The sequence below is a fragment of the Lonchura striata genome, chromosome 17, assembly GCF_050655825.1.
Source record: "Lonchura striata isolate lonStrDom1 chromosome 17, ASM5065582v1, whole genome shotgun sequence".
Lineage (NCBI taxonomy): Eukaryota > Metazoa > Chordata > Aves > Passeriformes > Estrildidae > Lonchura > Lonchura striata.
The window spans coordinates 13,035,221-13,046,862 of record NC_140719.1 but is presented as its reverse complement, the minus strand read 5'-3'; the positions used below and the strand labels follow the sequence as shown (position 1 = coordinate 13,046,862).

The 11,642-nt window shown below is 43.9% G+C and overlaps 2 protein-coding genes across 6 annotated transcripts in view; one reads left to right on the top strand and one right to left on the bottom strand.

Moving 5' to 3' along the window:
* STRBP (spermatid perinuclear RNA binding protein) overlaps positions 1-11,642 on the top strand; it is a 75,374-nt gene that overhangs the window by 61,021 nt on the left and 2,711 nt on the right. The window lies entirely within an intron of this gene.
* Positions 6,227-11,642, bottom strand: part of RABGAP1 (RAB GTPase activating protein 1) — a 61,445-nt gene continuing 56,029 nt past the window's right edge. For all 4 annotated transcript variants that reach the window (XM_021543671.3, XM_021543672.3, XM_085556351.1 and 1 more), the window contains 5 exons: positions 10,873-10,977; positions 10,313-10,396; positions 9,429-9,500; positions 8,750-8,947; positions 6,227-7,944 (listed from right to left, as the gene is read on the bottom strand). In XM_021543671.3, coding sequence (XP_021399346.1) covers positions 7,822-7,944; positions 8,750-8,947; positions 9,429-9,500; positions 10,313-10,396; positions 10,873-10,977 — 582 coding nt within the window. In that variant the 3' untranslated portion in view covers positions 6,227-7,821. The remainder of the gene's footprint in view (positions 7,945-8,749; positions 8,948-9,428; positions 9,501-10,312; positions 10,397-10,872; positions 10,978-11,642) is intronic.

Below are 11,642 nucleotides of genomic sequence, written 5' to 3'. Positions count from 1 at the left end.
TGATTTGTGGCCCCTGCCCTCCCCACACCCCCTGCAAACCAAGTCCATCTACTTTTCCTCCAACCTGCAGTGCCTCTCACTATTAATCTGCAGCTGAATGCACACAGTGACATCTGCAGCAGAAAGCTCCTTCATCTCAGGCCCTCCCCAACACTGCTTGACTGCCCCTATCCCTGCTGGCACAGCACCAAAGGGATCCAGGCAGAAGGAACCATCTGCTTAACAAGCAAGATATCCCATTTACCTTGCTGCAATCAGCATGACCTTGGAAAAGCATATTTGATTACAGAGGAAACAGGAAAAAAATACTGATTGACTGATGCCCAAGTGTGATGTTAGGCAACTAACAAGCCAGCCTGTAACTTCCATGTGCAAAGAACTGCTGCATCTATAAACCTGCCCAAAAGAGCACCCCTCTTTCTGCAAGAAGTGTCACTTCACTTAATTGCTCACGACATAATGCTGACTTTGGTGGTTTGCTGCAGGGTTGAGTTCCAGCAAGTCAGCTAGAAACCATTTGCTAAACTGTAAATTATCCTTCTCTTTTGTTACCAATCCTTGGTAGAATCAACTGAAAGAAACTGGAGCTGCCACTGCTTTCAGGGCCCTGAATTCATCTTCACATTGGGCTATGCATTCCCGCACTTTTATTTGCAATGCTGTAAAAAGCCTGTGTGTACTCTCGTTAAAGTTACAACAAAAGGCTCTTTCTTGCTCCAGGCATGAACATGAGGCAAAATCCTAAAAAGGCCTTTAGATCCCAAAAAAGGGTCACATACCCTGCATAAATAGCACTTCCATCTTTCCCTTTGCTTAGGTGCTGGCACACACCAAAGGTGGGATTTCCTGCCTGCAATAAAGGCAGGCTTGGTGCTCTGCTGGTTCTGATTCATTCAAAGGGACTATTTTTATTTTTTTTTTTTAATCTGGGTAACTTTGGATTACAGTAGAAAAGGGAAGACTAAACCAGGGCAAGATGACAAAATACAGCTTATTAAATCCAATTATGTTGCCCTGCAAAGCAGTTCCACATAAACTCCTATACTGCCAATACTGCAAGTCTTGAGGTAGCCACAGGACTTGTGCATCCAGCACAAAGCAAGCAATCTGGACAGGGGTTTGAGCTGCTCAGGCCAGTTTTCCTGGGTTTAAAGAACTATGCAGCTTTGAGAAAGATGCAGTTACATGTAGAAGACATGTAACTTCTGTCTGTACATTCAACTATTCTCTGAGATCAAATCAATAAAAACTTGAATGGAATTTAGAACTTTCCAGTTACAGTAATTACTCGTCTCCTCACTCTGTGCTAACCATGGGAATGTGCAGCACCTGTAACTTCTAAAGACATTCAGAGTTCAGGCTACTTCTGTAATGCTGAACCTGGGGGAACCCAGGAGCTCTAGTTTGCTGTTCACATCTACAAGCAGCAGCCATGTCATCTACAATTCACAGCAATCTGGAACAGGCTCTCACAGCCCCTCTGGCTGTGGGTTTGCCTGGTTCCACATATAAACCACCTCAGGGAGATGAACAACCATCCTCATACAAAACGCCCCTTCCCTTCCCTTCCCTTCCCTTCCCTTCCCTTCCCTTCCCTTCCCTTCCCTTCCCTTCCCTTCCCTTCCCTTCCCTTCCCTTCCCTTCCCTTCCCTTCCCTTCCCTTCCCTTCCCTTCCCTTCCCTTCCCATCTTGTTCCTCAAGTGATTCCCTGTGGTAATAGGCAGCAGTTCTGCCACGCCCTGAGTAGGTGGCAAGCTCAGATATACATTGCTCTGCAAGCAGCCAGCCTTCATCCTCCTCCTCTTTCCCACCCATTCTCTCTGGTGCACCAGTATTAATTACCATCAAACCACTTCTCTAAGCTAGCCAAGCCTCCAGAACACAGAAGACATTAGATCACTCCCCTGTTTTCCAGGCAGCCAAGACTTGTGCCAAAACCACAGTGGTTTGCTGTGGTGTTCTTTAAAGAAACTGATAAACCCCTTTTGCTTACACCATGACAGCTGACAGTGACACAGCACTGCCATCTCAGCGAGTCCTTTACTAGCCTTTCTCAGGCACAGCAATTGAATAAAATCTGCACAGAAGTTTTCTCTTCCCTGTGTAGCATAAACTGACCAGCCACAACAGAAAACTGCATCAGGAGTCATTCCAGTGCCCCCTCCCAAATGACATTTACGAATGTGGCTCCAAGGCCCCCTTTCCCCATCACACTGCCAGCTCCGTGCATGAACAGACGCTCACAGCAGGGAGTTTAAACACAGAGCTTGGATGTTTTCATGGCACACGCTAACTGTGCTCAGCACGAGGAGGGCTTCTGCTCAGAGCTGGCAGCCTGCAAGTCTCATCTCTTCTGCACCTTCTGGAGCCTCAGAGCCCAGTGTGGCTGCAATTCCATCTTAAACACTGCAGCACTTTCCTAAAAATCGTCACTTTTGTCACACAAGCTGTTGATTAAGATGGACCTTTGCAACTCCATAACTGAACCAGCCCGCTCACTGCCATAAACCAACCTGCACTTGGACTCCTGCTCCCCTCCATGTTAAACCGCACAACATAAGGTGAGATCTCAAGAGACCAACTCATGTCACATTCAGCTGTAACTCAAGCCACTAAAGCTGATTTAAGGATACTTCTGCCCTAACATTTTAACCAGAAACATTTAATGTTTTTTGTATTCTGAAAAACTTGTTATAAACTTTTGCTATATAGTTTGCTACATCTATTTCAACTTAATAAACAGAGGATCAGAATGATTTACGTGCAAGTTCAAGGTGAATTAGAAACACATCCCATAGATTTACTTCCAAGACACTTCAATTCTACTGCACTTCCTCCTAGCAGATCATTTTTGTACAAGGACATAATACAACTTTCTGATCAGGTTTGTAGGAAGAACCCATGAATTACTTAACCAACAGTCAGTGGTGTGACTGGCTTCTCATGCAGATTTCTCCACGGGGAGAACAGCCCACGGCAGCCACTCATCGCATTAGAGATCAAACAGCTCCACTTTATTAGTTCTCACAGCCTATTTCAAAGGTTTCCACCTCAGGAGGCCTCAGCTCAGACCTGCCTGTGACAGGCTGTCGTGAACATCACCCACCTCCCGCTGAACGGCTGCTGCTGCTGCCTGTGGGGAGCTCAGTGCCTGCGCAGCCTGAGGGGCTGCGGGCTGTCTGCAAGGGGGAAACAACGCATGAGGCCATTTAAACCCCCTGCAAATTAAGGCGAACATTTTACACCTTGTCCAGAAGGGCTATTAATGCACTGCAAGTTCTGTACAGGTTTTCCCCAAAGTATCACTCATGTCCAGCGGTTGTTTGGATCTAAAGATCAGCTGTCCTCCGCTGCCCTGGCGCTCTTCTAACACCCACAGACACTGAAAGAGCTCTGGGAGGATCTGCACGGTTCCCTCAGGAAGCACCGCCCCGCCCGAAGGCCGCTGCTCCCCTCCAGCCCAGCAGCTCGGCGGTGTGGCCGCACTCCGCACCTTCTTCCCGCCGGACAGCCCGGCCCGAGCCCCGCTCCACGGCTCCTTCCCCAGCACGGCGCCTCGGCTTCCCCGGCCCTCACGACCAACAAAATGGCGCCGCGGGCGCCCTCACGCCCAGTGACTGCTGCCAATCAACCGCCAGCCTATCAGAGCTCCGCGCGGGCCCCGAGGGCACCGCCCCCGTGAAAAGCGCGGGAAACCGTGAGGGCTCTGAGGAGGCGCCCGGCGGGGCTGCAGGAGCCCGAGGGTGCGGGGCGGCCTTCGAGCCCCTCCTCGGCTAAATCCGCCTCAAACAGCCCGGGTCTGCGTCACTTAGCTCGGTTCCACTCATCCCCCACTCAGCAGGAACTTACACCACCATGAGGAAACACTTCAATGTTAAACTCAATAAACATTGGTCCTGTGCAGAGCCCTCCTTCTCACATCACAGCCCGAGTTTCCTACTGTGTCTGTGGCCAGATTATCCTGAGAAAAAGCCCTGAGGCCCAGATTACACTGTCGTGCTTGTTAGGATGCAGGAAAGGCAGCAAAACCAAGCCTGTGTTGCTCAAACACATAAGGATGTGCAGTAATAAATTCTAGCAAAATCTCTGGGCGAAGAGACCTTGATGGTCTTTGGCAATACAGTAGGAAAATTACTGCACAATAAAATGATGGGAAAAGGAGGAAAAATTAAAACAGAAAGCAACCTCCTGAGTGTCCACTGATGGCTCATTTCCAGGTTTTTTTTTTTTGTTTGTTTGTTTGTTTTGTTTTGTTTTTTTTAATTAGGAAGGATCCTCAGTTCAGTTTGTGGGCTCAGAGGAGCTCCCCTGATCCCTCAGGATCTGGGCATGAGGCTGGGTGAGCCGCCCGCCTGCAGTGCTGCCCCCGCACCCGCCAAGGGCTGGAAAACCTCCCTGGATTAAACTCTTATGTTAGGCACCTCCAAAGTGTCTAAAGTTAGGCTGGATGAATGTGAGCCAAGCTGTTGAACAGATGGAGTGAAATCCTCCTCTAGATAACAGGAACTTTATATCACAGCCACAGATAAGAAGGGCAGCTAAAAAAAGTCAGGGAGGTAGTTATATAAATTTCAAGAGGGCTTACCAGCAATGCTTAAAGGTAAAACTTTACGATAGATTCTGAGTATCCACTTCCAGATGCAGACCCTGAGCTGCCAAGAAGTTCTGCAACACAAATGAGATTGTGACACTCGAGCCCCCACACTGAGACCATTGGAACTTAATGATACAGCACAAACACGCAAAGCATTTGGAAGCTGGAGCCTGGGGCACCCGAGATTAATCCCAGCCTCAGCAGACTGGCACTGAGCTGGAGTTCAGTACTCAAACCCAGCTGAGGCACATGTGAACAGAAAGGTGATTGACTACAAGAAAATAACCATCTCATTAATGCCCCAAATGCTACCAAACATACTCATTCCTTTTCTCTTACAGGGCTGTAAAATATTTGTGCTTACAGCAGCTCTGACTCTATGTAGTTTTCTACCTTCCTTATTCATAGTTTTGAACATCTGCAAATTAAATTTCCTAATCTTAAAACTGACCTGCTTCCTTGTCTTTCACAAGTAATTATGCTTCCAAAGATGCACACCTCAGCACAAGGTCCATTATTCTTGGTTAGCTGTGGATATTTTAGATGGAGTTGGATGTGAAAGACATTGGTAATATTTATTTCCAAGCACCAAAAATCTTCAGGTAGGCATCTTAAGTAATCCATGACTGGAAACTGACTATAAAGTGGTTTGGATGAAATGCTGTGAAACAATTATGCATGCTCTACATCCATATTAAAAGAGGAGTATATGCTGCATGCAATTTGAAGGTAATGTTTATTTAGAGAGTGAAAGACATCTGAACAATAAAGCAGCTTTTTCTCTTCCTTTAAGTACATCATTTTTGGAGGAAAATTACACAATTTCCCAGTGCCTTTGAGGAAGACAAGTGGATGAAGGGTTCTTGGGTTGCTTCCTCCTGTCCCCAGCTTACCTTTAAACTTTCTCTAAAGGTTGCAATTATAGAGAAACTGCAGAGCTGACCTTACCAAGGGATGCACCTCTGGGAAGACAAAGCAGCAGAGACCACACACAACCACACGATACCATTCTCTTAAAGCAAAATATGGCTGGGAAGTGACATCACAGCAGCCTCCTAGAGCAGGGCTGCTTCCCGAGCCACCTCTGGTGGTTTTGGTGACAAGAATCCATTTGTTGTCCTGGTTGTCTCTGCAGAACACAGGGCTGGGGAGCAGAGCTGCCCCGTGACCCAATTAGTGCAGCCCTGAAGTCGTGCGGGCTCAGCCACAGCTACAAAACCCTGCTGAAGATGACATGAACCACACTTGACCCCACAGGATTTGTTCCTGATGGTGATAAGCAGAGATAGCCTACATTTATTTTGCAGATTCCAGCAGAATTTGGAGGACCATGGGAAAAAAAATGTTCTAAATTGGACATGTTTGAGAAATACTGAGTCACAAGTTTCAAGCTGCACAAGGTCACTTTTGCAGTTTCTTTTTTCAAAGCAAACCCTAGATTTTATTATATAAAACCAGTGTTGGCAGCACTCAGAACATGCAGTCTTTTTTAGCAAAGCCCTTTGCAGCATGACTGTGGTTTCACTCTTGGAGAAGACTGCAGATGCTACTGCTTCTACTTTAAGAAGAGAATTAGCTTTATATTGCAAAATATTTAATAATTTTCTGTTCAAATGAAATGAAACAACAAAATAGTTATACAATTTTACTAGTTTATATTTCAATTCATAAAGTATACACACTGCAACTATGCTACCACAATGTCCACGCATCTAATATTGATGGAGTTACAGTATTTTTTTTTTTTTTTGGTATTAAACAATAGAGATAATGTATGCAGTCAAGGAAAAAAGCTTGGACATAGCATGTTCTATCCTGTAGTTACAGAGTACATTAGCTAGCATTAGTACAGTAAACAAGAAAAAGTTAGAAATACAAAATAAACCAAATATCTTTATATACAAACCAGTGCCTCATATTGTTACCAGCTTATACTCACACTGCACACAAAATTTATCCACTGATGCAATAGATACTTCAGCATAACACAAACCATTATAAATTAAAAAAATTACAAGGTGCAAAACTCCATTCTACAGCTTTCTGGTGAGAACTCAATACAATCCAAGGAATGAGAACTCCAAGCACGTTTAGCACCTACCAGTGCAACTGCATCGAGCGTGAAAAATGACCTACACCACCTCAGAACGCTACCAGGGACGCGAGTTGGACAGCTAGAGATGCTCGCAGCTACACTCACGCTGTGATTTTTGCCTCTTATATAGCTCAGTTTATTGTTTCTTTGTCCCATTCATACCTATGTGCAAAACTAAAACCTGGAAGCTCTGTCGGAGCTCCACAGAAGGCCTGCTACAGCCGGCTAAAAACAAACAAACAAAAACAAAACAGAAACCTGACAAAACCCAGACAGACTCCATTGAATGTCAGACCATCCACATAATTCATATTATCAGCAGTCCTGGTGCTGGGGATTTGAACGCTGTTGATATGTGGATCAAACAATATGACACAAGTGAAACGGAAATTTGCCCACAGTTCTGATTATTCTTGTCTAGCACTTGGACAAGTCTCCCAGCCTCCGGTGGCGAATTGGTTTGGCAGCTCATGCCAAAAAAGCCCAGAGTTGCATAGAATTGATTAGTAACAGAAAGAAATGCCAAACACAGAGAGATGGATGCTGCATCTACTATAACAAAGTGGGTTTGCTCGACAGGAATGCTGAAATCATCCCCATTCATAAAGCAAAACATGTCACCTCCTACTCTCCATTTCCTACCTCTGGGGACTGCTTTCTGGCACTGATGTAGTTCTTGATAAACTCGTATTTTTTTGTTGCATTTTTTCCTTTTTTTTTCCTTTTTTTTAGTTTTTAACTTTGTTAGTGACACTTTTCCTTTCAAATAAAATATTAAAAAAGGTTATAACTGTAAAAAAACCTATCATATGTAAACTTAACAATTAGGGTTTGGTAAGTTCTCGTACCTAGTCTGTGAAAAGCCTCCAGCCAGACGCAGAATGGAGTGTTTCTCGGAAGAGCTTCAATCTAGCTACATCACCTGTTAAATATCAGTAGTATGAACATCCCATGTCTAGCAATAAAACCTCTCTTGTGTTTCCATCCTCTTTATCACTGACCTATTGAAATCCTGACATGCTGTGTTTCTATTATATTTACATTCTGGTCCTCTCATGTCACAGAATTAAACATCTGGCCAAGGAAGGCAACAAAAGGTGTGTTAAGAAGGTGTGTTTGACAGAACTGCTTTTCAACAAGTCTCTTTTCCTTGGACTCCAGTCACTGTTTTTATAGAGCTTATTGTTCTGTTGAACCACGTTTTCTTTGCAGCTTGTACTTCATTCAGGGCCAGACCCAAATGGTGCTCCAAATCCTGCAAACAGAAGAGTAATTTCCTTAATTTATTACATATTCACAGCACAGGGTTATAGGAGTGAAACACAGAAGGCTCTAGAACATCTACAAACTCTTGACCACTTCAGAAGTTAAACGAGTCTTACATAAATTAAAAGCAGCACAATAAGCTGACAAAGAGAAAAAAAAGCTTTGAAAAGTGAAACAAGGCTTGTGTCATTGCCCTTATGAAACATTCAGCTTTCTTTAGTACATCCAAATTCTTTAACTGTCTTCCATCTGAGGAGGAGCTATTCCCACAGGAAGTGGACTTTCTACAAACTAATTTTTACCTTTCTGTGAACAAGCCGCACTGACATATCAGTTTTAGGCTAAAAGTACAATGTTGTCATATTTTACAGAAATACATCAGGTACCTGGAGTGCTTTGCAATCGTGTTTTAAGAAACATGTCTAACATTTGTCAATGTTACTTCTTCATTTAGCACTGATTGTGAGATAAAGACATGCATGATTCAGTATTCTGTCAGAGCTTGGGCTCCTTCCAAGCAGTTGCAGGAGATCAGGCAGCCAGCACTGCACTGCAGACAGGCAGATGTCTGGAAGCTGTAGTGGCTGCTAAATACAGCTCATGCAATTTCAATTATATCGTCTGCACACAGCAAGTTTCAGACGCAGTGTTTGGTTAAATAACCGGTGCAGGAAATAGCAGGTTATGGTTTCAACCAACAGGATCTGTTCCAATCCCTCTACAACTCACACACACATTTTTCTAGGAATGCAGACACGCTGTACAGACTACAAAACAAACTTCCAGAGCATTACCTGTATTTTACATTCCGCCTCCACAAGCTGCAGCTTGGTCTGGGCCAGCTCAAGCTCCATTTCCCTCAGCTGGTTCTTCAGTGTTTCCTTCTCCTCATCTGTGTCCTCGTCTGAACCATCCTTGGCAGTGCTGGCAACCTTCACACGGCCTTCCTTGTTGAAGAACTCGCGGCAGTGCTCGCAGTCATCCACCTTTTGCTGAAGTAAACACCTGGCTGTCAGTGACATGCTGGGATGTGGTCAAAGCCTGTTCCTGCCTCTGCTCTGGGAGAGCGACTCAACACCAGAGGAACCACTAATGGGAACTTCTGGGGAGGCACAGCCGAGCAGGGCTCCTGCCAGCCCCAGACTCATGGCTTTGGAAATACTGCTGTGTTGTTTTGCTACAATAATGGGCTCTGTCCCTCCCACTGTTACTTCAAGGTAAAAGCCAGTCAGAGAACTCCTTACAGGAAAAAAAGACCCCTCAAAAAAAAAAACCCAGCATCAACATTAGCATGCAACCACTACGGCATGAGAGCGCTCATCTTTTCTCCCAGATCTCCCCCTTATAATCTTCTCTTTCATCTATGGGGACTCTCAGCCACCATTTTAGTAATGAAATCAAGAGTGTGTTTGCTGCTGTGATTTTGCTAAGAGATTGAAACATTGTAGACTGTAGATCTATCTGGTCTCTTACCCGTATTTTCTCAATTTCAGCTTTATTTGCTGTTTGTTGCTTTTCCAGTCGTTCACTTAGCTGGGAACAAATCTGACAAGCAAAATTATGTTACCAGACCATTTATAAATGTAAATTCCCTCCCAAATGAATGCTAAAGCACAAATAAATGCTGCTGCAATATTAACATGGATAGTCTAAGGACCCTTAGAAAGCTAGAAAAATTGGGATGCTGCATTAAGCTATCTCTTTGTACATTTTCTCATTCTCCACATATTCTTCTATCCCCACAGGAATAAAGTGTAGTTCCAACATAAGTTATTAACAGCTTGGCCTTGCTAAAGGAGCCAGAAAAGGTTAGGAATAGCATGGCCCTTTTGTTGCCTTTGGGAGAAAAGAACAGGCAAGACAGAGTAGTAAAAAAAAAAAAAACCCTAATTCATTTCCTGAGACCTGATATGGGCCTACTAAAGAGACACATGAATTTGCTCCCTTGATACCTTGTGATCAGGAGCTTGAATGCCAAAGCAAAGCCTTGAAAGGAAAAAGGCACTTTTTTTTTTATTTCTGAGGTGTATTTGATTGACAAAGCAAAGATGAAAGAGAAGCTTTTTTTGGCATCAAGTGAACCTTTGATATCCAAGAGCCCATTTGAACAAGGTTTGTCTGTAACTGAGGCTGTGGTGACTGCTGATCCACAGATCCCCACATTAGGAGCAAACAGGACTGACCACTTCAGGATCTCAGCCAAAGAAAATGCAAAAGCCACAGGCTTCCCATTTAGAGCAGCTGAATTATGTCCTCAAATGCATGGCACAGATGACATCAATTTCCAGAAATCTCCTAAGATACCCTGAAGTCTTGTACTTTGATAGCAACCCACATCATCATGAAGTTGTACTTACCTGTTTGTAGTCACCAATAATAGAGCTGTTCTTTTTGATCTCTGACTCTGCCTTATCTAGTTCCCTACGACACATTTCCTTCAGCTGTAGGGAAAAAAAAAAAAAGAAAATAAAGAGTTTATATAAGTGTAGTCTGAAAAATACCCAGGTGGTATTTCTTCCTTCTCCTTAACCTCACTGCTCTGCTCTACCCAGGGACCCAGAGTCCAGCTCAGCTCCATGTAGGCAGGGTAAAGCCAGGCTTTGGTGGCCATCACTGACACAACAGTGGGCTAACCAAGGAAAGGAAGGATTCAAAAAGTGCTGACAGCTGAAGTCCTGCACTGCCTCTCCGTGCAGCATCTGGCACAGGCTGTGACACTGTGATTTCAAGTTAAAAATTCCCCACCCTATGAAGCACCTGGCAGGAAAATGCCAAATTCTGCTTTGCTGACGTCCTTTATACCACAGAAGAGCGACAAACATGACTTAGAACATTAAGCCCTTCCCACACTTGTCACTTTTTATTTTTATCATTTCTGTACTGTACAGAAGAGTGAGAATGACAGAAATGCCCCAACCTGAGCAGATTCTTCCTCCAGGCGCCTCTTTTCTTCTTCTGCATCAATCAGCTTCTGTTTGGTCATTAGCAGCTCCTTATTGAGGGCATCTGCCTTCTCCTCTGCCTGAAACACAGAGTGGAGCCTGAGCAGAGGCTTCCCTGCTGTGCTTCCACCAGGACAGAGCAGCCATTCCAGTCTTATTAAGGTTTGGTTCATTGCTATTAAAAACAATAATACTTTATTCTGAAAATAATTTTTCTAAAACTTCCTATCTGCAATAGCAAAGCAGTAACACATCAAAATTAATGGCATGTACCACTATACTCCAGCCCTCCAAAATGCCTCTTGAACTCAGTGACTATTTTAGCAAAACTGGAGTAGGGATTGCTCCAAAGAAATCCAATACCAGAAATAAGTTTCATTTTGTCCAGTCTGGAAGTTGACAAATACATTCTGAAGACAACCAAAGGCACAGAAGAGCTCACAATGTGCAAGATCAATAAAAGACTATAACCAGCTCAGACCTAAGTTTAATTTGCAAACATTCAACCTTGCAATAAAAACAGAATTAATGAAAAATGCCTCTAGAACATTTAAAAGCCCCCATAACTCTACGATACCTCCCAATGATGTAATATCATCCCAGAAAATACTGCATGAAAAAACTGAGCAACCAAAGCAAACATAAGTCAGGCCCCTCTCTCCTTCCTCCTTAAGGGAAAGAAATGTCCCACCAGAAACCAACAACCCTTTTTACTGCAGTTTTTAAAGTATAAAAATATATTGTT